The sequence below is a fragment of the Rhinolophus sinicus genome, linkage group LG12, assembly GCF_036562045.2.
Source record: "Rhinolophus sinicus isolate RSC01 linkage group LG12, ASM3656204v1, whole genome shotgun sequence".
Taxonomy (NCBI): domain Eukaryota; kingdom Metazoa; phylum Chordata; class Mammalia; order Chiroptera; family Rhinolophidae; genus Rhinolophus; species Rhinolophus sinicus.
The window spans coordinates 1,325,711-1,352,356 of NC_133761.1; the positions used below are offsets into that span (position 1 = coordinate 1,325,711).

The 26,646-nt window shown below is 61.0% G+C and overlaps 1 protein-coding gene across 20 annotated transcripts in view; it reads left to right on the plus strand.

Annotated features, from left to right (window-relative positions):
• Positions 1-26,646, plus strand: part of TSNARE1 (t-SNARE domain containing 1) — a 99,606-nt gene that overhangs the window by 42,565 nt on the left and 30,395 nt on the right. For 11 of the 20 annotated variants that reach the window (XM_074316992.1, XM_074316991.1, XM_074316990.1 and 8 more), the window contains 9 exons: positions 1,277-1,354; positions 2,129-2,198; positions 7,844-7,934; positions 9,123-9,197; positions 9,691-9,750; positions 13,851-14,009; positions 19,680-19,752; positions 21,096-21,575; positions 24,125-24,207. In XM_074316992.1, coding sequence (XP_074173093.1) covers positions 1,277-1,354; positions 2,129-2,198; positions 7,844-7,934; positions 9,123-9,197; positions 9,691-9,750; positions 13,851-14,009; positions 19,680-19,752; positions 21,096-21,575; positions 24,125-24,207 — 1,169 coding nt within the window. The other 9 variants (XM_074317000.1, XM_074316999.1, XM_074317004.1 and 6 more) reach the window with 4 other exon arrangements.

The window sequence follows — 26,646 nt, forward strand, 5'->3', positions numbered from 1 at the left end:
TTTAGGGGGTTCTGACCAATGTGTCTTACTGGTGACATGCCCTGTCTAGGGGTGCAGACAGCCCTCACCCCAGCCGTTCCCCCAGCCAGGGGCACCATAGGTTTCTATTGTCTGTTCTGCAATGTCATATAAATTGGGTCCTCCTGAGTGTGCTCTGGGGTTGGCTGCTTTCCTTGGCGCGAGGCTCTCGAGGCCCACTGGGTTGTGTGTTGCTCCTCTCGTGGCTCTGTTGCGTGAGGGGCCCTGTGCCTGTGCGTCCTGTCCCTGGACAGCGGCGCCCTCTCCAGGTTTGGAGAATGAAGCCACCATACACGTCTTACACACGCTTCATGTGGACGCATGTGTGACACAAGCTTGTGGACACGTGTGTGATACGAGCTTCTTGTGGACGTGTGTTTGTGTCCCTGCCTATGTACCCAGGGCACTGCTGGGCCACGGGCTGGCAGGTGCCAGTCTCTGGGACAGTAGACCTTTCTGTAGTGGCCGCCCAGTGTGCAAGCGTCCCTGCCCTCGCCAGAACGTGGCAGTGCCCGCAAAACGTTCTGAATGGTTTTTTGAGTGAAGGTAAAATTCACACATTTAAAAATTCACCATTTTAACCATCCTAAAGTGTACAATTTGGTGGTTTTCAGTACATTTGCAGTCGTGTGCAATCGTCACCACTAATTCCAGAACATTCTATCACCCCAAACAGAAACCCCACATGCATTAGTAGTCATTCCTAGTGTGCCTCCCCTGGTGACTGTGAGTCTGTGTTCTGTCCTGTGGGTGTCGTCTGGCCCTGGACGCTTCGTGTGAATGGAACCAGATGACGTGTGGCCTCCGTGTCTGGCTCCTGTCACTGGCGGGGCTCTCAGCCGGGTCAGGGCTGCTTCCTTCCGTGTCTGAGTGGTGGGGATGGCTCCAACTTCGTTGTCACTGCTGCGCAGGTGCTTGTGTCTGTCTGTGGCTTGTGAGCACATGTGTGTGGCTTCCTCGTGGGCCTTCCTCTCGTTTCTCTGGAGGGCGCCCGGGTGTCGGGTTGCTGGGTGGATGGTACTGCTGTTTGGCCGTTCTCGGGAGCTGCCCCCTTGCTTTCCTTTCTTTCGTGTGGCTTCTGAGTGCTGTCGGGGCAGGTGGGCTCCGTGTTCCATCTCTGCCCCTCTGCCTGACCCAACGGGGCTGAGTCAGGAAGCAGAGACGACGGCCTCACAGCCCGGGAGCTGCTGGAGCGCTCTGTGCGCTGGGCCCGCAGGCAGTGCGGTGACTGTGTCCCCCTCTCTCCCTGTGCTTGCAGCCACCCAGGTGGACCTGAGCGACCTCCAGGAGTTGTTCCAGGGGACATCGGCCAATGTCTTCCGAATCAACTCTAACGGTGCGTCTGTGTCTGTCCGGCGGACGTGGGCTACCAAGTGCACTGCGGGAAATTGAGGGGACACGGGTGGAGGTGTACCCATGGCTCCCCCCACCCCCGATCAGACTGTCTTGAAGGCCGGGCGCAGGTGTCTCAGGATGGGAGGGCAGGTGGGTCAGCGTGTCCCTGGCTGCCCTGCACAGTGCTGCTTCCTGCGCAGGTAGCCCCTCAGCTCCACTCCTCTGCCCCCATTGCACCCCCTGTGTGACCTGGACAAGTCCCCGTGGGGCAGGAGCGTGTTAGCGCCTCCCTCAGGCTGGCAGGGCTGGCAGGCGGCGGGTCGGGGCAAATCCTCCCTGAGGCCAGGGCTTGTCCTCAGCTCCCGCAGGCCCGGGGACGGGGCGAAGGGACTTGCTGCACCTTGTGGGCGACGGTGGCTATTTGCCCCTGAGCTCTGAGCGTTGTCAGGTCAGTAAGAGCGCTGACCGGGAGAGGAGAGACGCCCCCGCCTGACTGGAGGGCCTGGGGCCTGTCCCAGGACAGCTGGGGGGGGGCTCCCCGGGGGCTGTGCTGGGGGTACGAGCGATGAGTGTGGGCCGTGCTGGGCCCGCGTGGGGCCCCTGGCACTGCGCAGCCTTGGCGTCTTGGCCTGGCAGACACACGGTCACTCCGATGGTCTCCCAGGTCCTGGCCCCACGTCTCTGGGCTCCCAGCAGTAGGGCACGCACCCTGGCGCCTGGGCAGCACCTGGCAGAGGACCTCTGCTCCTTATGCCTGTCCGTCTTGTCTTGACAGTGACCTCCTTGGAGCAGAGCCTGCGGTCCCTGGGGACGCCGAGTGACACGCAGGAGCTGCGGGACAGCCTGTGAGTGTGTACCTGTGTGCACGTGTGTGTGTAGCGGTGTGCGCTTTGCCCACTCACACGCAGCCTGAGTGGGGTGGGGTCACCGAGGGGGGGCCCGAGGCTGTGTCCGAGCCCCATCTCCTTGGCCACCTCCTTGCCAGGGTACCCTGGGCTGCTCACACCACTTCTTGGAGCCTGAGCCATCCTGCCTGGGGCAGGGGCTGGTGGTGGACCAAACATGCAGTGAGGCGCATAAGCTGCAGCTGAGACTGTGTCCCCTCCTGGTGTTACATCCATTGGCGCGGTTTTAGTCCCTCTCCAGATGCCTCCATACTAAGCCTGACCAGCCCAGAGGTGGCTCCTGCGGCTGCCGGGCCCCAGGGAGGCTTGGGGTGCTTGGGCAGAGCTGAGCCAGCACCCTGTGTGGAGTCACACTGAACACTGTGCTTGGACCTGAGGGCCTTCTCTATCTGTCCCATTGTCACCCAGCCTTGCCTTCCACCTCCCCTGCCCTGCTCTGTTCTATGGGTGCCCCGGGGGGGAGGCCCTGCAGCGCATGGCAGGGGGCTGTTTGGACCCACCCCCAGCCCTCTTTCTTCCACCCCCTTTGCTGTGGACACACCGAGCCGTTGGGGGCCCCCAGCTGTCCTGTGAGTAACAAGCACTGATGGCCAGTCCCACAGCAGGAACCCCTAGGGGACCAGTGCTTGCCAGTGCCAGGCCTGCACCTGTCCCTTGTCACATCTCAGTACATGTCCGGCCATCGTGGCCCTCCTGACCTGCCCTGTGTCCATGCAGGCACCTGGCCAGCCTCCCCAGCAAGAGCCTCACGGTTTGGGAACCCATACTAGGTGCTGGCTGCACCCTCAAGGTTTGGGCCAGTTGTCCATGGGGTGGACATTTTCTACCCTAGTGTTTCCTGATGCTTTGGAATTAGCCATGGAAGAAGCATCGTGCCCATAGAAGAGGAGGGATTCCTTGTGGGGCTCAGCCCTGCCCTCAGCTCCTTGCATCCTGCCCACCGGTGACCTAGAGAGGAGGGCAGGTAGTGCTAGTCCCATTTCACAGATGAGGACAGTGAGGCGCTGAGAGTGGTTGGGTATGTGACCAAGGCTACACCTCTCTTAACTGATAGGCCACAAGCCATCTACCCACCCACCCATCATTTGTCCCTTCACCCAGGCCAGCTGGGACCAGCACTGCCAAGTCTGGGGGGCCAGAGCTCAAGGCAACAGAGGGCCCTTTGCAGATTTTATGTGCAATTCTGATTTTAAATTTTTTAAATTTCTTTTTAAAATAGCGTGTATTGTTTTCTGATTATGAAAGTAACATATGTTCGTTATAAGAAATTGGGACATATAGGATGTCTGAGCACGCACTGTTAACATTTCTATATTTCCTCCCAGCCTCTTCTCAAATCCGTACGTGTTTTGCAGAATTGGATTTAAGTGAAAATAATGCTCCAGACCCACTTTTTACACTGAGGACGGTGGGGTGTGGCTGCCCTCATCACACACGGAAACATAGGCTTTGGAGGTGCAGGGATGCTGCTGAATCCGTCATTACTGAGCTGAGCCTGGGCTGGGTCCTGCGACTCCTAGCGATTTTCAGCGTTAGGAACCCAGTTCCCCGTTTCTGGGTTCGGGTCCTGGAGTGGCGTGTCCCTCAGGTCAAGAGGTGGTATTTTCAGGGCCCTGGCCCTCTCAGGTTTCCCGGGCTGCCCTGCCTGGCTGGCTCAGGGATGAGTTCACTTGCTCGGTTCTGGGAGGGAGACGTGGCTCCTGGACCTTTCCCCACACAGGGCCTGACCGCAAGGATGGAGTGTCCTGGGGCCACCGCCCCCTCCCTGCCCGCCCCCATCAGCCTCAGCCTTCAGGTCTAGAAACTGTCCCTTAGCACCTTCCTGTCCTCCCATCGGCCCCTCCTCCCTGCAGGGCAGTTCCTAACCAGCCTCTGGAGCCTTCCATGATCCCATTCCAAAGTGGAATTTGTGCATAGTCTGGACTGTTAGCATTTTAAAATGACTTGAGACCAACGTAGGGTTGCTAGCTCTGTATTTTCTCTACAATGGTAGTCACCAGCTTTTTCATTCTGCCAAGTAAGGACAGGAGACAAAAGTATACCACCACCAGTTATTGCCATTATTTCATAAAAGAAGACAGGCCAGGCCTCCAGAAGTGGGTGGGCTCTGATCTCAGGCGAGAGGACAGCCCTTCAGATTGAATATATTTAGCTTTGTGCAAACCTCTGAAGGCTGAGCCAGTTCTCGCACAAGACAGGTGTGGGCTTTGTCATTCCTGCCAGCCGCCTCGAGGGGACCCACCCCGGGCCCCATCACAGGCTCCCAGCTTGGCCCCAGTGGGTTGGTGATCTCTCTCCCCAGGGAGCTGGGTGGGTGGGAGAGGTGTGGAAAGGGAGGCAAATGCCCGAGGCTCACAGGGAAGCGGGGCTGCAGCTCCCATCCAGCCTCAGTGGACCGTGCTTCCGGCATGTTCCTTCTTTGGTGGGGAACCACTCTTGCCTCCTTTTTTGGTGGGGATCTCTGTCTGTGGCCATGGAACTAGCAGCATCGGAGCTGAGAGTGGCACTTCATGGTACCCCAAAGGGCAGATACCCAAGCAGGGGGCAGGCTCACTGCAGTTCGCGTCCTACCCTCCCCCCCCCACATGTGTGTCCTCAGCTTGGCCCTCGAACCACCCCAGCCCCATGCGAGGCCCTTCTTTCTCCCGTCCTCCATCCTTGCCTCTTCCTGTTTTTCCATGTCTTGCTTTCACTGCCAGCAGTTCAATGCTGCTCGGTTGGAACGAGCCCTTTCCGGTGGCCTGTGTGGGCCTGGGTCATGGCACAGGTTTGGGACCCAGAGGGAGTTCTGTGGAGCAAGCACAGGGCGCCTGTTGGTAGCACCTCCCAGGACACAGGGAGGGCCCAAGGTATGGCTGGGGGCGGTGGGCATGCTCCCCTCTTTGGCCTTCTCTGCTGCTGGAACCAGGGCCAGAGTTTCAGGTGGGGGTTGGTGTAGGGCCGAGGCCGTAGGAGGCTGAGCAGAGCCAGCGGGCAGGTGGGACGCGTGCCAGGGGAGGACGTGCTCTGAGGCCAAGCAGCGGAGGTTCAAGGAGGTGGCATTGCAGGGCTCAGGAAAAGGGAGCCACCGCAGGGCAGCCAGGGGCCAGGCACCCCAGGGACCAGTGCTCCCCTCCCTGGCACCGGGGTCGCGTGTCAGATTTGGTGCCAGCAAGGCTCGGGAGGCTGGGTTATGGGTTAGGCTCATGCAGGGCTGCGCTGGTGGCTGGTGGCTGGTGACCAGTGGCTGGCGTCTGGTGACCGCTGGCCGGTGGCTCTTTGAGAGCCTTAGTGCTAACAGCCCAGCCCACTGCACAGGCACCCCGTGGCCCGTCTCTCTTCTCCCTCCCTGAGCTCATGGGGCGGGACCCTGAGCTGTGACTTGTCATCGCAGCCCTGCCGCGACTGCACACAAAGCCCCCTGGGCATTTGCCGAGAGCCAGAGGGAGGAGGCGCACCAGCCCCTTCCTTCCCGCTGCTATTAGAAGGCGTTCTGCGGAGTTATCCCTGGTCACCTGGGCTGACCTGAGGTCCCTGTGAATCCGAGCTCTGACGCTCACTTCTCAGAGCTGCCTCTGGACCCAGAGACTCACTGACCAGGCCATGGCCTTTCAAAGCTGACTCAACTCAGTCCGTCCTTTAACACGTGGGGAAATGGATGCCAGGGTGGGGGCAGGGCCCGTGAGTGAGTGCAGAACTTTGGAGGTCTGCTTCCCCAGGACTGGGTGGTGTCCGCCTGGGACCTTGGGCCAGGGAGACACTGTTGCCAGCTGGGCATGAGCTCAGCTCCCTTTCTGGGGGCACCTGACAGCAGCCCCAGGCCCAGCCTCGAGGCCTCGCGGACAGTGGGATGAAAGCCTAGAGTCAGAATGTGGCAGGGCAGGGGGAGGCTATGTGGCTCCAGGATGTCTGGGGCCTCAGCTGGGATGCCGAGAGCCTGGGGCACACCGCAACCAGGGCTTGGGCAGCTCGGAAGTCACACAGTGTCAATTCTGCCACCCTCCGTGGTCAAAGCTGTTTGAGCCTGTCCAAATTCAAGAAGGGACTCGGCCCCACCTCTCAAGAGGAGAAGTGTCAAAGAATTTTATGGCCATTGGAAAAAATGGCTGGGTGCCGAAAAGCAGCCTCAGACGTGGCATGTTTGAGGAGCCGCAAGGAGGGCCCTGGACCAAGCCAGCTCTCGGCGAGGTGGGCATGGCCAGGCCACTCAAAACCTCGTAGTCCTGGGGGATTGTTTGGGTTTTATTTCCAGAGCAGTAGGAAGCTGGTGGAAGGTTCTGGAAGGGAGTGATATGCTGGCTGGCACTGAAGACATGTCCTGAGTTGTGCAGGGATTCTGGGACGGGGGCCCAGTACTCACCCCTTCCTTCATGGGGGCCCGTCTCCAAGGCTGGCCCATGCTGGGGCCTGGGGAGCTGCCCCTGGCGCAGCTCAGGCCGCCTGTCACGCGATCCTCCGTCCACTTTCCCTTGTTTGCGCTGAGAACCCCGTGTAGAGTCCCGCGTGGGAGATCCCTCGTGGCTGCTGGGAGGGCTCATGTAAACCCATGCAGGGTGTGGAGCACTGACGTCCTGGCCTCGTCTGCCCGCCTCTCAGGCTGGGTGAGGGTCTCTGACCCACTCCTGCCCTCCGCACCGCAACTGCCCTCCTTCCCTGTACGGCCTGTTCGTGTGCTCTGACCAGGGCGGGTGTCAGGGACCTGGCCGCCTGTGCCTGGGGGTTGTCCACCTTGTCGGATGGGGTCCATCTCCACAGGGTGGCCTGTAGGATCTTCCCGTGTCTTCAGCTCTGGAGCTGGCACAGTGCCACCACCCGCACCGCTGCTGAACAGCTTCCTACCGGGAGCAAAGCGGGGCCCTCGGGCTGCAGCTCGCAGGGTCAGATGGGGTCTCTGGTATCTGCTGGGCTTCCCCTTGCCCAGTGTGTGCACCCCAGGAGGCCTGAGGGCAGGGTTTGCCCGTGGTGTCAGCTGCAAGTGACTGTGGCTGTCACAGAGCTGTAAACGGTGGCTGGGAGGGAACCTGGGCCTGGAGCTGGGGGTCTCACCCAGGACCTGTGGAGCTGGCCGAGCGAGTGCGTGGGCCCACGTTCCCTCTGAGGTCCCCACTCCCGGTTCCCACTGAGTGCTGACCCCGGGGGCCTTTCCACAGGAAGGGCTTGTGGCTGAGACCTCTTCAGGGGGTGGGGGGTGCAGGTGCTGACCCAGCAGGCCAGCGGTCGTCTGCGGTGGCTGTGGAGGTGACGAGGCTCCTGGCGACGGCACGCTCGAGTCTGGTGTCTCCACACGGGCGTCCCGGGAACCGGAATCACCGTGTCCTTCTCTCCCTGCGCCCCGTTGCTTTCTCTGTGTCTGTCTCTGTCCCCTCTTGGGCCTCACTCTGGGTCTGTCCATTCTCCTCCCTCTGTGGCCACGATTCTTCCTGTCTGTTTCCTCCTGTCCTCTCTGCCTCTTTCCTTCCTGTTGGTTGTCCTCTGTCCCCTTTTCGCTCCTCCTCGTGTCTCCTGCCCTCTCGGCGTTGCCCCCTTTCTGCTTCTCCCTGCTTCCGCCATTTCTCCTGCCTCCCAACTCCCCTCCCGGCCCCCCTGCTCCCCGCTGCCCCCCTCAGGCACACGGCGCAGCAGGAGACTAACCACACCATCGCTGCCAGCACCAGCGCCATGAAGCAGATGTCGGAGCTCCTGCGAGGCTGCTCCCGGGTACGTTTCCCAGGAGGGTGGAGTGGGGCTGGGGGCTGCGGCTGGCCTAGGGCGCACGCATGGTGCCGATTACAAGGGCCTCACTGGGGCTCTGAGACGGGCTCCATGGGGCTGGTAGGCGCAGACAGGGCGCCTCGGAAAGGCGTCCACTGGGCAGCTGGTCTCACTGAAACGGGACCATTCTGCTGGCGACTGTGGCCCATTGTCACCTGTGGGCGTGCAGGGCGGTGCATGGGCCGAGTTCAGGTTGGAACCCCAAAGAAGCCACCCTCTTAGGCTGGGCTTAGTCTGTGACTTGAGACGCAGGGTCTGGGGAACGGCCAGGGCCCTCTGGGGAGATGATGGGAGGTTCCAGGGGCAGGAGGGGAGCAGAAGCCCATGTGTGTGTCCTGGTCCCAGGGCTCTAGGGCTGACGTGGCTTCATCTGTGCTGGAGCTGCCTGGCAAGAGCTGAGGGCTGGGGTTCCCAGTGGCCTGGCGGCACTCACAGCAGACCGGAGTAGGCAGTGCCAGGGTCCAGGGCTGGCTTGTATGTTGTCGCATTGCAGTATGTCTGGAGTGCCCGCTCTGTGCCAGGCATTGTCTGGGCACCGAGGTGTGTTGTGAACAGGATAGACAAGGCCCATTCCAGCGGGTGGACAGAGGCTGTGCGTGAGGGCTGAGATTTGGTGACGGGAGGGGTGATTTCATGGCTGCAGTCCTGACGCTGGTGGTGAGAAGCAGCATGGACTGTGGTTAGGCACATGGGCCCTGGGGTCAGCGGCCTGACTCCACCACCCCTGTGGCATTAAGTAGGCTGAGGGCTCCTGAGCTGTGGGACGGGTCGTAATGCTTCTCTCCTGAGTGCGTTGTTTTGGGGACCAGACAGGCATGTGCTGGCTCCATGGTCCATGTTGAAGGCTGTGTGGGGTATGGTGCTAATGTCGGCCGTGTCTGTGGAGCCCGTGCTGGCGTGTGGGTGGCTGGAGGCATTGGCACTGGGGTAATGGAGGTGATGGGGATGAGCCTGGTTCTGACGGCGGAGGGTGTGATGATGGCGGTGAGGCTGGGGATGGGAGGAGAAGGGGGCCTGCTGTCGGCACTGCCAGGAGGGCACAAGCAGTGTGGGGAGCCAGAGCACCCCAGGAATGCAGGGGCTGTGGGGGCAGCCAAGGCCTTGGCTGCCGTTGAAGCCACACTCTCTCTGTAGCAGGAGCGTCTTCAGCTGGACCGCCTGAAAGCTCAGCTGTCCGATGCCGTTCAGCGCTATGGAGCCGTGCAGAAGGTGCGGCATAGGCAGGTGGAGGGTGTGGGCCAGCTGGGGTGGGCCTCGCTGCCTTGAGCACCCGCTTTGGCTGTGTCGTCCCTGGGTTGGCCTGGTATGGTCCCATTCCCCAAAGCAGAGGAAGGGCCAGGCTTGGGGACATTCGACAGTCACCAGTATCCAGCTAGTGTCACCGCAGGGCGTGTGTAGTAGAGTATGTGGCCCTTCTGGTGCTTCCCGAGAGGTGTCTGTGCAGCAGCCTCCGGGGGGATAGGTGTCCCCCCTTGGATGGGTGAGGAAACAGATCCAGAGAGCCTAGGAGCCTGCATGGTGGAGGGGGGTGTCCAGCAAGCGGGCACAGCCCAGCCACACTCCCTGGATGCTGCATTTTCTCAGGGAGCCGCGGGTGTGTTTTGCTGTTGGCTACTGTGCAGTACTTCACGTTCGTCTGACCGTCTCTCCTCTCCTCCCTGCCTTTTCTGTTCTTTCCATCTCCCTTCTCTTTTTCCAACAGAAAATCGCAGAAAAGTCCAGAGCTCTGCTTCCCACAGCTCAGAGGGGTGGCAGACAGCAGGTGGGTATGAAGCATTTGCGTGGCCAGTGGGCATTAGGGGACAGCAGAGTCCAGTGCCGTGGGTGCTCGAGGGAAGAGCAGCAGGGGCTGAGGGCAGGGGTCTCTGTCTGAAGGGTCTGCCTTGATGAATGACCTTTTACAACATTGGCATTTGACCTTCGGCCTCTGGCACTGGCTTGATACATGGTAATGGTTGTTGACAGTTCCACTTGCTGTACAGGGCTAACTTGAATCAGACTAACCCTCCTGGCAGTAGAAACTGATAGAAGACCTAGAAAAGAGTATAATTGGAGTCCTACGTGAATGGACGGAGGGAGAATGAACAGAAACAATATTTAAAAAAGTAATGGTTGAGAATTTTCCCAAACTGCCCAAATACTTCAAGACATAGAGTAACGAAGCTCTACGATAAAAAGCCTAAAACCAAAACAAAACAACAAAACCCACCCTAGTCACATCACAACAAAATTCTGAATACCAGGGGCAAAAATCGTATCTTAAAAGCTGATTGAATGCTGAGAAAAAAGTCACGTTATTTTACAAGGAACAACAAGACGTACACCTGACTGCTAAAAGGAAACACTGGAAGCCAGGAGGTGATGGAAAGGCACCTTCAAAGCTCTGAAAGGACATGAGCATCACATCTTTATGGTAAGCAAGCGTTTCTTACACAGATGAAAAAGCCCTAACTATGAAGAAAAAGCTCGACTAACGTGACTTTGTTAAAATCAGTACACCCTTAAGAGAGTGAAGAGGCAACCCAGAGTGAGTGAAGGCATTCGTACAACACGTACCTGAAAGGGACTTGCAGCCGTAATATATAAAGATCTCTTATAAATCAACAAGAAAAAGGCAGACAACTCAATTCAAAAACAAACAAGGGCAAAAGCCGTAGACGGGCCCATGGCAGAGGGACACCCAGAGGGCTGGTAAGCACACAGACATGCTCTCAGCACATGCCATTGGAAGCAGGCAAGGTGAGCCCATGATGCTGTCACTGCACCCCTCGTACCCACCAGAGTGACAACGACCTGGGGAAGCATCGCGTCGGCAGGGGTGGGGGCAACGGGAAATGTCACGCTGTTGATGGCAGTGGGAGTGGGTACCGCCGCTCTGGAGCACTGTTGGAAAATGTCCGCTAACGCTGGACCTTGTCTTGCCTGTGCTCAAGCCCACACCCAGTGGAAGTGCCCTTATTTCTTCGCCAGAAGTCACGTAGGAGAATGCTGTCAGCAACACGACACGCAGAAGCAAAAGCCCGGGAAGAGAGCCAGTCTGTGTGGAAGGCCTAATCACGTGTGCTGCCTTCACACAGTGGGAGGCTGTGCAGAGAAGGAAGTGGTGCTGGGAGGGCCCCCCAGTGCTGTCACAGACATGCCGTTGGGCCAAAGAGCCTGACACCAAAGAGGACAGAGGTCAAAACGAGGCCACGCTAACGGGTGGTGTTAGAAGCCGGACAGTATAATGAGTGTCTGGTATCTTGACCCGGAAGTCTTTCCTTTGTAAGAATGCATGGCCCTCTATACACTTGTGATTTGTGCACTGAGCTGTATGTGTGTTATATTTCAGTAGGATTTCTTTTTGAAGGAGGAGGAGAATGATCAGAAGTGCTTCTGAGTAAGAATGACAGATTAGGTTCTTTTCAGGAGTCTTGCAAGCTGTGAGCGATGAGATCCCGCTCCATCCTGTTAACACAGGGATTGCTACCGCATCGGTACTCCAGGGTCCGCCTCGCTCCTTGGAGCCAGTGCCGGGTGCTGTGAGCAGGCCCGCCTCTCTCCAGTGGGCCACCGAGGCCGTGGTCAGCCGTAGCCTCAGCCGGGTCCCGGGTCAGTCTTGGACCCAGGTCAGGCCCAGCCAGTGGGCAGCACAGGGGCGTGTGTGGGCTGGCGCCTGCTGTGTGCTCCCGTGCAGCGGTGAAGAGGCACTTCACCTCCCTGGCCAGCTGGAAGTGTCCAGGGCACAGACGGGGAGTTGTCCCTCACCACTGTACCCCACTTCCTGTCTTTCACGTGGGGGATGGGGAGAGGACGGCTACAGTCATGCCACTTCTGATGGTCTGGGCTTTGACAAGTCTCTAGAAACTTCCATCAGCTAACAAATATTGTCATTGATATTTGGAGAAATCGATGACCAGCTTGACTCATAAACAGAGCTGTTTCCCAAGCTCACGCCCTGAGCCCTGCCCTTCCAGGGGGTCATGGATGTTGCCGCATGGAGCCCAGGGTCGGAGCACGTGAGAAAGTGGCCCTGTTCCCAGGGCCCCTGAGGACCCTGGGGTCCTGCCTTGCTCCTCACTGGCCCTGGGCAGGGGCATAGCCTCCTGGCCTCCAGGAACCCCCCTCAGGGTTTCGTCTTTCTCACGGGAAACTGCTCAGCCCTGCTCTCCGGCTCCGGCAGTCACATTGGGCTGTGGGTTTCTTCTATACGTGTCAGAATTGGACCCAAACCTTGGCCTTGGATGGAGGAGAAAGCTGCCTTTGTTGATGCCTCTCGGGCTGGAAAACCATCACATGCGGCCCCTCCACACTGACCCCAGCGCCTTGCCAGCAAATCTCTAATCCCAGCTTTGGTGCTAAAGACCCAAATTGGGCCTTTGTGAAGAGAATAAAGGGGTGCTTTCTGATCCTTTCAGAGGGCTGCGGTGGGGTCAGGCAGCTAAGCCATTTCTTCCTGCCCTGCCTCTTGTCAGGAGCCGCTCGGGGAGGGCAGGCATCTGCTACCTGTGGAGGGGGGGGCACTCGGGCCGAGCCACCACACATCACGGCCTGGACCCTTGGCCTCCAAGTGGGGGTCACTGTTCCCAGTGTACAGAGGAGGACACTGAGGCCCAGGGCCTCCCAGCAGGTGAGTGCTGGGTTGCAGCTTTGGGAGGGCACTGGGAGCCGCAGAATTGGCCTGTCACTGGGCCAGAATGCACTGCTCACTTCCTCCCGCCCACACCCACACCCGGAAAGAGGTGCTAATTGCTGCTTTGGCCGAGTAGCTCTTATCAACAGATTTTTTAGATCTTTAATTTTATATTCATCTACCCGTGTATTTATTTATTTAAAGGCCTCTGCTGACTGTGGGGGAAGAGGTCCCGCTGTGGTAGCATGTGTGTAGGAGAGTGTCAGCTTGGGAAGGAGAATGGGGTAATGTGGCTTCATTCCACACGTGGGACTGGCCGGCAGTGACCCTCTTACAGAGTGGGTGAGCCCACCTGCAGACGTGAGCACAGTCAGAATGCTGCTGGTGACATGTCCTCTCCCTCCAACAGCCGTCGTGCTGGCGGACCTCCTGCAGGCAGGTCCTTCGGGGCTGTGCTGGCATTTGTCAGAGTTGTCCTGGCGTTCTTATTTGTGCAATTTCTTGGTTTCTGTGTCCAGCCAAGGATATCTGTGCACTGGGCTCTCACCATCTGTCTGCTCTATCCCCAGGCCTGGCGTGGGGCGAGCCGTCACGACCCCCGAAAGTGTGCCAGGAAGAATTTGAGACTTCAGATAGTGTCCTCCTGGCAGGCCTGTGCGGAGCCATGGCAGGGCCCACAGGGAGTAGGCTCCCCTGGGGAGACAAGCATGGTCCAATAACTGCCTCCATGAGACATGTGCTCACGGGGTCTGCAGGGCCACCCCAGCCAAGTGTGTCCCTGGAAAACCCCTGGAGTCACAGCTCCCGAGAGCTGCAAACACAAGACTGTGCTCTGTGGGATCTTCTGTGTGGCCCTGGCTCAGGCTGGGTTGTGGGGTCCTGCCAAGTGCTCCCCACAGTCAGGCTTGGGATGGCCAGAGGTGGGCACATGGGCAGAAGGGCAGGGGCCTGGTATCTGCCTGCCCCTCATCCCTGCCCACCATTTACAGCAGCTTCAGCACCCTGTGGCCCTGTGGGGACGTCCCCTGAGCAATGGGGTAGAGGTCCTGGGCCCATTGCCCCACATGGCTTCAGAGCCCAGGCTGCGGCCGCTTCTCTCCTTGCCAAGAGCCTGTGGGGGCGGGGGAGGGGAGCACAGACTCCTGGGGGCTCCTGGCGCCTGTGAGCTGAGGCTCAGCCAAGGTGGGGCCGCCTGCTGCCAGCCTGGGAAGGCAACTTGGTGGTGGCCTGTTCGTCTCTGTCATCAACAGAGTCCCCGGCCCCCTTTTGCTGAGTTGGCTGAGGATGAGAAGATCTTTAATGGAGGTGATGGCGTGTGGCAGGGCCAGGAGCAGGAGCTGCTTCCGGAAATCACTGAGGAGGACCTGGAGGCCATCCGTCTGCGTGAGGAGGCCATCCTGCAGATTGAGGTGAGGGCCTGGCGTGGGCATGTGTGTGCACATGTGCACTTGCACACATGCCCTTGGATCCCCGAGTGTGGTGACTCAGCTCTCCAACAACAGCGGCTTGGCCAGCCCTGCTCTGGCCCCACTTGGTCTGTGGTCAGCAGACTGAGGCCATCTGCTGCCTGAGCCTGAGGGGCTGGAGCTGGGATCCCAGGTCCTTGCCTGTGATGACAGCCTTTCCTTGGCTCTGGACTGCGCAGTGGAGCAACTGGAGTCCAGGGAGCCCATCAGAGTTCACCCTGTGTCTTATCCCCGCCTCCCTAGGTTTTCCCAGTGGGGCCCAGCCCTCTGGCTGGAGCCCAGGGCCTGCACTGGGGAGGTCCATCTCAGTCCCTATGAGCACTTCCTTCTCTGCACACTTAGGTCTCCAGGAGCCTGGCTCTGACCAGGGGCTTCAGTGCCTAGATATTTTGAATGAACTACCAGGAGAGCTGAACCTGCAATTTGGTTGTGCTGCCAGCAGGTGGCGGTGTGAACTGTCAGGTCCCACCATAGGGCGTAGGGCTCCTTGTTCTTTGCCTTCTGAGGTTCACACATGTGTAATACATTTTGCCAAATGTGCCCGTAGCCACACATGGCTGCCAAAGGCATGTGGTATCCTGACAGGTGTGTGCAAGCAGGTACTGAGTGGGTGTGCGAGAGAGTGGGTGCCTGAGTCGAGCAGGGATGTCCTAGCTGGGGTGTTCTGATAGCTGCCCCTTGGTTAGCCTCTTTTCCAGATGAGAAGGATGCAGATCAGCGAGGTCCTCCACCAGGCGGTGGCAGAGCCAGCTCTGGCCCCCATGGCAGTTACTTCACCTGGCTGAGTCTGGTTGTTCCTGTCTGGAGGTCAGGGCAGTGCCCTGACTATTTTCCTGCTTAACAACGGAAAGGGAAGGAGAGGTTGGATGAGATGGGCACATGCCCCTAGCCACTTCCCTCATGTAGCAGGCTTGGCAGGCAGTGGTCTGGCCAATGAAGCTGGAACCAGACTCGCCTGTCCACTGCCAGCCAAGTCTGACCACCGGCCCCCACAGCTGTGTCTGCGCTGGGCTGTCCCTGTGAAGCCCATCTCACCTGGTCTCACCTGGGAGGGCTGGCGCTCCCTGCTCTCCTCCAGAGTGGGAGTGTCACCTGACCCAGGTGCAGAGCTCAGAGTGCACCAGCTGCTCCGTTGCCATGGCTACCTGGCAGGCCTAGGAAGGACCAGGCTGGGGATGTGGAGGCCAGGAAGGGCCTCAGGCTGAGCAGAGCGCCCAGGGCTCAGGGCCCCTCCCCGGAGTTGGCAGAGTGCAGTGGACTGCAAGGGGGGTGGCTGCTGTGGCTAATAACTATAAATACTGAATAAATCAGCACGTGAAGTTTGCTGTTCCATTAACTGGAACCGTTGTCGTCTTTTTAGTGGATGGCTGCCAAGATCCTAATTATAAGAAGAGATTGTGTGATAGAGAAAATGCAGTGGTATTTTCTTTCGTTGTTAAACGTGAAAGGAGCGAATGAACACACACACACACATACACACACACACACACACGTTTTGTTATGTCCTGCGCAAGGTTGTTATTCTGCAGTGCCAGTAACAGAGGAGAAAGAAGATTCTGTGTGAGCTTTTAATGAGTTCTGGTTTTAGAAGCAGGAAAATAGTTGCATGATGCAAACGTTCACTGAGTGAAGGTGTTTTGTAGTCTCCCCCTCACACTTGCTCTCCCTCTCTGGTGCCCGCCCCCGGTGCCCGCTGCCCTCATGCACTGCAGCTGGGGCTGCTCGATGCCCCCAAAGGGCAGCCCTGGGGCCTCTCAGCTTTCTGTGCAAGCCCCGTGCCTTCAGGCCCGCGAGCAGCCTGGCCTTGTGCTCACACCCAGGACTGAGGACTGGACTTCTGCCTGGAACTGGCTCCCACCCGTGCTGCGGGTGGGACCAGACCTCTGGTGGATCTCCCAGGTGTGCCGGGAAGCCGGCCCCACCTGCTCTTGGCGTCCTTCGTTAGCAGCTGAGGACTGCCCAGGCGCCCGGCGCCCAGTGCTGACTGGAGGGGCCCTTGTCCATGCCTGTCGCCTGTGCCCAGCTGCTCCCACTCTATGCCGCTCCTGCATGCTGAGGCTCCCTGTCTGCATCCCCTCCCTCGGGCTCCTCCTCCTGGCCCCCCATCTGTCAGTGACAGACCCAGCTCCAGGTCCCAGCCCCTGCGCCTGCCCAGTTCTGTAGTTCCGTGGTCACAGCCCGCTCTTCAGTGCCCTGTCTGTTCTGCAAACGCCCCCTCCAGCCCCTGAAGTCCCAGCGCCCGCTGAGGGAAACAGGCACAGCCGCACGGAGACCAACCCGAGGCCACAGCCTCCCTGCCCGTCCACGGCGCAAAGGGTCTGGGGAGGAGAGAAGCCGAGCTTACATGTGGTTTCCCAGCCTTAGGTGCTGGCTGGCCGCCCGGGGACAAGCAGTTAAGCTCCGCGTGTGTGAGGCATGGAGTGGGAACCAGGGGTCTGTCTGGCCTTGTCCTGTGTGAACAAGTCGCGAGTTATCACATGGGGAAGGGTTCTCTGCAGGAAGCGTTTTCCGAAACACAGAAGGGGGAGGGTTTTCTTAGCATTGCTGTTTCCAGGAGCCCAGCCCAAGTTTTTGTTAAGGACGAATGATATTGATTCGTCAGAGGTCATAGATCTGAGGGGGGAGGGACGGTCTGCTGAGGACGGGGCTGGTCCAGCTCCTGCAATGCCAGCTGAGCCCTGTGCTGAGAGGGAGGTGAAGGTCAGTGGTCTGAGACTGGGGTTTTTAAAAAAAGGGAGGCCTGAAATGAAAGGGTTGTCCAGGTGAGAGGTCACGCTGACCTCCAAGAGTCAGTGAATGGAAGCCGCCCACTGCTCAGCCCTGGTGCTGACGTCCGGACGCGGGGGTGCTGGTGCCCTTGGTGACAGACAGTGATGTGTGGGTCCCCCGCGTGAGGCCCCTCACTGGGCTGTAGCCTCCCCGTGCACCAAGCGCTCTGAGTATGAGTGAACCCCTGGCTTTCTCAGCCCTGCTCAGGGCCCCGCTGCCTCCGTGTGTCGCACTCTGGACACAGCCCCTGTACGTTCCTGGCAGGTGTTGCTGCTGTGGTTGGGGGGACGGCCAGGACCTGGGTGGGGCCCCAGCCCTAGGTGGCCAGGCCAGGGGAGGTTCCGGCAGCCGTCCTCAGCCACAGCAGTGTCCCGATGGCTGCTTGCTGCAGAAACAGCCTGCCTGGGGGTGGGGGCCGGGCCCTGGCGGAGAAGGCAGTTTGTACAGCCGGTCAGCAGCCAGGGCCGTGTGTGTGCAGCCAGTTGGAAAGTCGCCTTGGCCACTGCATCTCCCAGGGGCCTCCCCCAAAGCCCAGGACACGCGCCAGACCAGAACACGCTCTGTCTGGGCGGCCCCAAGTTACTGGGTCAGCGCTGCTCCAGACCACCCCGGGCAGCAGCTGTGTGTTCACGTCGGGGCCAGGCCACACTGGTTTGCAGGAGCAGGAGCAGCTGCCATGCCACCCCAGCAGGAGCCTGAGGGCCCTGGACCCCAGGGGCACTGGGCTAATGTCCCCTGCTCAGGACACCCCCCTGCCCTCTCCTTCGCCAAAGCTGTGTCCCTGTAGGCCGGGCAGGGCCATGGGTAGCACTGTGCCAGCCCACAGGAAGAGCTGTAGCACCCACCCATGCAGGGCTGCACCACTGAGCTCCCTGCAGAGGGAGCGAGGACCAGCTGTGACTCCCAGGGGTGACCAGAGTGGTGGGGTCTGGGTAGTAGAGACCTGGGTCAGGTCAGCTCAAACCCGGGTGTGCGGGCTCCAGCGTTTACCAGCCCTGCACGCTTGGGAGAATCCTTAACCTCTTAGTGACTCGGTTTCCTTGTCTGCCCTGTATGTGAGCTGAGGGTGCCTCCCACAGTGTGGGACACGGTGCTGCCTGGCAAAGGCCCCTACAGGTCCAAGTCCAAGTGCAGCCAAGCCAGCCTCCTGTGAGAAGAGGCCTCTGTGTCAGGCTTCTGTGTGTGCTCAGTGGCCAAGGTCAAGGTTGGTGTGTGGCCGATCAGTGCGCAGCCCCTGGCAGAATTGGGGCAGGAAGCTGGACGTCTGTGTGGAGCTGGGGCCATTCTGTCTGAGGCCCGGGTGAGCCTGTGGCATTTGACTTGTGACCTTGATGTCTTGACCTTCGGGTGGAACCTAAGCTTGGCCTCCACGGCTGGTGGCCTTACCCAGGGAAGGCCATGGCGACTTGGATCCCAGAAAAGGGCCCAGGCCTGGGGCTACCCAGTACTCACCCATCTGCCACTGCTCCCCAGAGCCAAGACCCGCAGCCCCCCTACTCTCTACCACCTTCCCGGCCATGGGCCCCATTTCCACAGAGTTAAGCCCAGTAATTGAATTGCAATTGATAGTATGTGTCAGTTTAAGATCATGCTAATTGCTTTATTTCCCAGAACACTCCTAAAAAGAAAATGAATTTCCCTGTAATATTTTGCAGTGGGGTGAAGTGACCCTTGTGGAAATCAATCCAGGCTCTGCAGTGAGCTGAAGGGTGGGGGGGGGGACACGCTGGGGAGGGTTTTGCGGATCCGAGTGGTGTGGTCATGTCCCTCATGTGCGTTGTTGCTACTTTGCTAGACAAATGGAGTTAAAATGGAGTTGGTGACAGGAAGGTGCAAGAGGCCAGCATGACATGCTGGGGTGGGGGCGCCCCGACGTCCTCCTGGCCCGAGTTTCTGCTCCTCACCCCATTCACCAGCCTCATGAAGCCACTCAGTCTTTGGATAGCAGTGGGGCTCCCGTCCATCCATCACCCATCTGTCCATCCACCCACCATCCGTCTGTCTATTCATCCACCATCTGTCTATCCACCCACCAGCCACCCGTCTAACCACCCATCCACCCACTCACCCACCACCCACCCATCCATCCATCCATCTATCCACCCATCACCATCCATCCAGCCACCCACCCACCACCCACCCACCATCTGTCCATCCACCCACCCACCCACCCACCCACCATCTGTCCATCCACCCACCCACCCATCATCCATCTGTCCATCCACCCACCCACCCACCATCCGTCTGTCCATCCACCCACCCACCCACAATCCACCTGTCCATCCACCCACCTACCCAGCATCCATCCGTCCATCCATCCACCCACCCACCATCTATCTGTCCATCCACCCACCCACCCACCATCCATCTGTCCACGCATCCGCCCACCACCGAGGACTTACCTGGCAGCACATGTGCTGGCCTGTACTCGGTGCCAGGTGTACAGAGGGACAGGTATGACTCTTCTGTGAAGGAGCCCCAGTCAAGTACAGGGAGTGAGGTGTCACAGGATGGGGGGCCTGTAGGAGGGCAGACCATGCGGGCTCCTCTCTGAGGGCTGCAGGGCAGTGTCAGGGACACTGCCTGCACTAGACTGCAACCCTCCAGGGGCCGAGCCTGGGTCCTCTGTACCCAGCGAGAGGCTCATGGCCCTGGGCTACTCGGAGAGCTTGGGGTTTGGCCTTGGAGTCAGGAGACAGTATTCAGATCGCAGTCCTGTCTCGGACGTGTGGGGTGACCCTGGGCTTGTCCCTGGGTGTGACTCTCACGATCCCTGATGGCCATGTCCTGGACCTCCGACCTGCAGCCTCCAGGCATCTAATGGCCTCCATCCTGTTTCCGCAGAGCGACTTGTTGGATGTGAACCAGATCATCAGGGACTTGGCCTCCATGGTGTCAGAGCAAGGAGATGCCATCGGTGAGTGGGTACGCCCCCCTCCAACCACCTGCTCCCTTCCCCCTTCCCCTCCCCCCAGGTGTGGGCTGCCTCCCAGGTGAGCAAGGCCCAGGGCAGGATCTGAAGGTCTGAGCATTCGCTGCCTCCCTCGGGCACCCCCCAGGTCCGCCAGCCTCCAGAAAGGCCAGGGCAGGGGAGGGCTACCCACTGTGCTCACTGAAGAGTCCTGGCCTCCATGCCCTTCACCCTGGGCCTTCCTCCCCACCCAAGGACTCCGCAGGGTGAGGACAGGCCATCCTGGGTTGGGGAAGGGTCATGGCTGCAGTGCGTCCCTCAGTGGTGGGCGCTGGACACGTCGAGACTGGAGCCACCTTGGGGGCCTGCTTCTGTCCTTCGGCCACTTCTCAGAAAGGGTGTGTGGTGGGGGCAGGGCTGTGCTGGGAGGGGCCGGCGTGTCTGCTGCTGCCTCGTTCCTTCCACATGAGAACCTCAGCCCGACCCCGCCTTGCCCGTCCGTGCACACTGGGCAACCATGTGGTTTTCCTGCTACTGCCCCTAGTGCCAGGAGCCCTGAGGGGCCGGGTGAGAACGCGTGGCCATCTGGCCCCCAGGGCCCAGAGATATTTGGCCAACACAGTTAGCTCCCAGACAGGCCCCAGGGGCTTGCCCACCGACCTCTGCACCGCTTCTCCCTGGGGGCCCCCTGCCTCTCTCAGGCCTGGAGCCATGGAGGTTCCGAGGTTCAGGTACATTCTGGGCGTGGGGGCAGCCCCGCCGTCCTCTTCCCAGTGCTGTGTGCACCCCAGGAGGAGTGGCCCGAGAGTCCGGAGCCTTTCTGCTCCGGGGCTGCTGTCGCATGCCTGCCCGCCCCCCACTCCTCCTCAGAGCCTGGTCTTCTGCAGGGCCTGCTCTGCGGCCTGGACAGCTTGGCTGGAGCCCACGCGCCCTCAGGGCGCTCTCCCCACGGTCCACCCTGTCTCCACATGCTCCCGCCCCCTCCGCCCTGCAGCCCTGCCTGCCTCCGGCTGGCTGTCTCGGGGTGGGGCGTGCAGATGGTCTTTGTGCTGCAGGTGGACACCCAGTCCCCGAGGCCGACTGATCAGAGCGACTGTCTCCCATGGGGGGGGGGGCAGGTGAGGGCTGACCTGTGGCCACCATGGCCAGCTTTGGGAGGGGTGGGCACTGGGGGACTGGACGCCCCACTCTGTGCTGACGTGGGTGTTCGTACAATGATGGATGGTGGTCCGGGACCACTGTACCCCCCTTAGGAAGCAGTGGGGGCCCGGGGCCACGAGCCTGGTGGCGCTCTGCTCCCCAGCTGGCCGTGGCCTCGGCCTGCCCCTCAGCCTCTGGTGCCTTTCCAGGGTCCAGCGGCAGCAAGGCCATGTGCCGGCGGAGCTCCAGCCCCGAGCCGGCCATGGCGGCCCTGCTGCCTGGGCCGGGCTTCGAGCCCCTGCGGCCAAGTCCCCACTCCCGCACCAAGACGCGCAAGCCCAACTTCAGCCCCCAGGAGACGGAGGTGCTGGTGCAAAGGGTGACGCGCCACTACTCGCTGCTGTTCGGGGCGCTGCGGGCCACGCCCGCCCGGAAGCACCGCGTGTGGACCCGCATCCTGCAGGCGGTGAACGCGCTGGGCTACTGCCGGAGGGATCTGGGCGACCTCAAGCACAAGTGGCGGGACCTGCGTGGGGTGGTGCGCAGGAAGCTGGCGGAGCGCCCCCAGGCCCCGGCCGAGGGCAGCCCGGCCCCTGCCCTCATCCTCACGCCTGTCGAGCGCATGGTGGCCGAGACCTTCTCAGCTGTGGGCCCCCCAGGCGAGGGCCAGGCCACCGAGCCCCTGCCAAGTAAGTGGGCCCCACCCACAGCCCGTGTTGCCCAGGCTGCCCCCGGCCCAGGGCTCCGTTACGTGACCACGCGATCACGACCCCCAGGAGAGCTGAGGCCGTGGACACACCATCACCGCTTGGCCCCTCGCTGCCTCTAGTTGGGGGAACTGATGCCCTGGGCCAGGAAGTGTCTGCTCGTCTTGGGAGTGAAGTAGCTGGGGCTCAGAACCAGGTTCATCCTGGCCCCGCACGCAGGTTCTGGGTTTGCCCCACCGCGGCGGAGCGCAGCCAGGGCCCCCCAGAGACCTCAGGAGCCTCCGTCACCCAGGAGCTGACAGGGCCACCCACGCGCCATAGGCCCTCACAGGGCCTGGGCGGCAGGGCCATTTCCACCTGCACCGGCCCAGCTCAGCGCCACGCCCGCCCCACCCCTTGCACCCTTCTGGAGTGTGAGGGAACAAATGGGGTGACTCCCCTTCCCGCGAGCCCCTCTAGCACTCTCATTCTGGGGCCCTTCTCCTCAGGGTCTCTCAGCGTCCCTACCAGGCCAGGGTGACACCTGGTGGCTCTCAGACTCCCAGGGCACACTTGCTGAACCCCTCTGAAACCTTTGCCGGAAGGTCTGTGCCTGGTGAGGAAGGAAGGGGCTACCTGGCTGGGCCTTGCCTGCCGCTCACAGCCGCTCGGCTCCCTCCTGCTGCCGCCTCCTCAGCGCCTCCTCCTGCGCTCGCCGTCTCAAGACACCGCACCTCTGAATGTCCCCATCAGCCCGCAGCCCCTTCACCGTCACCCGCTGCACCCGGTGGCTCCACCTCCTCCTGGCAGCTGAGCCCCGCTGAATCCTTCCTTTCTGGGGAACTGCTGGAAGAACTTGGGGACGAAGCCAGGAGCAGGCCCAGCTCCCTCTGGAGGGCCACAAAGTGGACAGAAAGACTTGGCCTCATGGGACGAGCGGGGACCACAAGCGCCCCCCCATTGGTGCAGCAGAGCTTCTAGTGCGCGGGTCTCCGTGTACCGCACAGGTCACGGGGTCGGGAATGGCACAGACCTGGGTCACCACTGTGCCCGTGGGCCTGTCATGGACCTGGGCAGTGGGGTGCGGCGGGGCTTGCCTGTTAGGCATGGCGGGGACATCCTGCTCTCCTGCAGGCAGAGCTAGACCTGGTTTGGGGTTGTCGTGGGGCGAGGTGGGCACACGGGGCCGAGAAGCGTCTGGCAGCGGGTGGCACTGGTGTGGCCCTGGGTGCTTGGACCCGTCCCACAAATCCTCAGCCCTGGATCTTGGCAGGAACTTGGCCGCATTTGCCCTGGCGGCCCCTGTGCTTTGCTCAGCCAGTTCTCTCGTGGTGAGGCCCTGCCTGCCCTGGTGGGCCAGGTGCCCCTTCTTTCGGAGCCCATGGCTCCTGGGCTTGCCTCCATCAGGGTTGCCAACTGGTCTTTTAGTGCTGTCAGCTCCTCCTGGGAGGGCCTGGCACAGTGCTGATGGTCACTGAGGTTTGTTGAATGAATGAGTGAGAGATGGATGGGGTAGGACTTGCCCAGCGGGGCAGAGGTGAGGGGCAGGGAAGTGCTTCAAAGCCTGACTTTGGGGGTGCTGGTGGCAGAGATGACTGCTGGTGGCCCAGGCCCCCCAGGTCCTCCTTCCTGGTCAACAGTGACCTGGGGCTTGGGCAGGTCAGGCCTGCCGGCTGAGGACAGCCAGCAGACAGAGTAGGGGCCTCCATAGGGTGCCTGTGCCCTGGGGCTGCTGGGCAGGCAGTTTCTGCATCTCCCCGTTGCCCCATGCACCTCTGTACGTGCTCTCTGTACTGTTTGGGGAATGGCACTGAACGCGGTTCCCTGTACCCCTTGGAGGCCTGGCCATGGATCCCTGGAGAAGAGGCCCTTCAGGGTTGCTCCTGTTGCGTGCCCCCTGAGCCAGGACTGGGGGTGACCCGAGGGGCCTGTGGCCCTGCAGAGCTGCCCTGGCCGACCTGGGACTTTCCAGACAAGGTGAAGGCGGTGGCCTGGGGCTCATGGGGCACCAGACTGCTGCAGGCCACGTGGTGGGGCTGCACCCGCCTGACAGTGCCCAGGGCTCGGGAGGAAGCTGGCTGAGCAGCTGCTCGTAGATGCCCCAGCAGAACTATCCTATGTGGGGAGTGTACTGCAGGCTGAGCCCACTCCCGGGGCGATGAGGACCTTTCTTTTCTGGTCTCACTGGGCCTCGACTCTGGTTAGTGCCAGGTGCCACGAGCCAGCACGTGGAGAGTGTTCCCGGCCCAGCCACAGTGGTCCTCGCAGCAGTTCTGTAAGGCGGCTCTGCATTCTCAGAGCCCCGCCTTCACCCTTTCCTGAGTGGGCTGCCCTGCCTGCAGGGCACCTCTAGGCGGTCTGTCCTGACTACTCGGCCAGCACCCCATCCCTGCAGCCTCAGCTTTTCGGGAGGCTGGTCTTCTCGCCTGGGCCTCAGTGACCACCCAAGGGACAGATACCATGCACTCCCCCTCCCTGCAGCCCCCAGGCTTGGGCTCCCGGGCTCGGCCCCAGGTCCACCTAGTAATTGCTTTTGTTGTCTTGATTTGCAGATAGTATTGAAGCCAGCCTCGAGGCTGCGTCCTCGCACACAGAGGCCGCCAGCGAGCTCCTGGCTGGAGCCAGCCGGCATCAAGTAAGTCAGTGTGAGGGGCCAGCCTGTGGCCTCTGCAGCCCCCAGCCTGGAGGCCCAGGCCCTGACCTCACCTGGGAAGGGCACACCCACAGGGTCTTTGAGCCCAGGAGGCCTGGTGTGGGAGGGGAGAGGAAGGGCTGTGGGTGTCTGTGCCCCCAGGGTGGTCGCACCGCCTCCTTGTCTGCACCCCCACAGAGGGGCACCAGGGTCTCTGCCCGCTGGCTCAGTGGAAGCTAGAGGGTAGGGTGTGAGGTGAGAGGTGAGCAGTGCCTGCCTGGTGGTGGGTCTCACTGTAGTGGGCGCTAGGCCTGGCTGTGATACCCCAGGAGCCAGCCGCACACAGCTCTGTGGCTCCTCCCTTTCCCTCATGGGCAAGCTGGGTCTGTCGTGTGTGCCGCCACTGTCTGGAGGGTGTGGGCCGTGGAGAGGGCCCGCCTGACCTTCCCATCCTCCTCCGCCTGCCGCCTGGGCGCCTGTGGGCTCAGCGTCTGCCCCTGACCTGGCCTTGGGCTGGTGGCTGGGAGGGGGCCTCCACATGGACCAAGCAGAACTTGGCTTGGGACAAGTTATCTGGCTCAGAGGGAGTGAGAACATACCAGGCCTTTATTGGCTTGCGATGGGGCTTCGGGCAGCCTTGGGGATCAACTGCCGGGCCTCCTTTCTGACCTGCAGCCACCACGTGGGCACCTGACTGGGCCAGGCGGGCTTGAGCCTCGCCCCGCTGGGACTGAGGGCCCGGCAGCTCTCCTTCATCCGCGCCTCAGTCACTGCTGGAACCTGGCAGTCAGTGATGGAGCCTGCAGAGCCCAGCCCTCAGGAGAGGAGCATGTGTCCCTGGCGTGGGGAGGGAGCGTTTCCTGGGAGAGTGTGTGCTCCATCCTGAAGGCCAAGCAGGAGTTGTCCTGGCAGAGGGGACAGTGTGCACAGAAGCCGGGGACTGGCTGGGTCCCAGGCGAGCTCAGGGCAGCTGTGTGTGGGCCGTGCCAATGGGAGAAGTGGGCGGACCAAGCCCTCGTTCTTGGGGCAGCTTTGGGAAGTCCAAGCTCTACTTGGGAAGGGGATTCTGGATGTCTTCGCGAAGGGAGGAGGGGGAGGGGAGGACGGTGTGAACCACAGCAGGACGTGGGTGAGAAGATGAGCACCAGGAGGAGGGAGCGAGGGGCGCCCTCCCGGCACCTGCCTCCCCGGCCTGTGGGGAGCCCAGCTGGGGCAGGCCACACGTGGGGACAGGCGCCGCAGGACCCAGGCCTGTGCTCTGAGGGTGGAGGCTGGGCCCACTGCTCCTCCCCCCCGTCTCTGTCAGTGGCCTTCAGATTCAGAAGTCAGGGTGAGCAACGGTCGGCCACACATGACAATTGGTGAACGCACATCAAGAGAGGACACTGGCGTGCCAAGGTCTCACCTGCAGGACAGGGCAGAGGCACTGCTGGAGGTTGTGTCAGCCGACGTCAGCTGATGCCACTCAGGGCTGTCTGCCCCAGCCCAGGGCCTGCACGTTCCAGCACACTGAGGGCAGCCAGGGTCTCCACCCGAGACTCTCCACCAGGCCTGGCCCTTCCAAGGTGTCCCAGAGTAGAAGGTACCGGCTGCACCTGACAAGCGAGGTGGACCCGTCGGAAGCTGAGGGCCTGGGCTCTCTAATGGGGACTCTGCCGAGGGTGGCACCTGCCGGGGTCCTCACCACCAGGAAGCCTCATGTTGAGAGGGAAGCACAGCTGGCAGGGGGCTCCGTCCATGAGCACGCGGGGTTGCCAGGTCAGGAGGATCGGCAGGTCCCTGGATTGTGGGAGGAAGACGTGATAGAAAATGTCTGCACCACGGAAGGAAAACGTGAAGGTGCCTGGACCGAAGAAGGAAGACGTGACAATGAGGAACAGGAAGAGGAGGAGGAGGCGGTGGCATGGACAGCCACCTGTGCCCATGGGCACCTCATCAGGCCCAGACCCCCTGCCGGCACCCCTGCCCCATTCCCAGGAGCTCGTGGGCCCAGCCGTCTGGGGTGAGGCTGTCATGGCCCATTCCCATCACAAAGCAGGAACCCTTGGGCCATAGACATGATAAGCGGGGCTCAGACCCAGAAGGTGCCACAGAGTTGGTGCCACATAGTAATGTCCTCCCACTCGCTCCCACCCCCACACGACATGTGTCTAGTGAGACAGGACTCAGCACACCCGTTTCAGGCCCCTTGGTTTTCCTTGGAACGTTTGTTGACTTATCACACACCCATACAGTCCAAAGGGTTAGACAACCTACAGCCAGGCCTTTCATTTGCAAATTAGGGATTTGAGCCCAAAGCAGAGGAGAGAAGGGTTTCCTGTATCACAGCCAGCGAGAGGCAGAGCTGGTTTGGGAGCCCGGTGTCTAGGATTCCACGTCCAGGGCTCCTGCTGCCTTGGGACGTTCTGCTTTCATGTGCACCTCTCATCCTCCTGGCATATC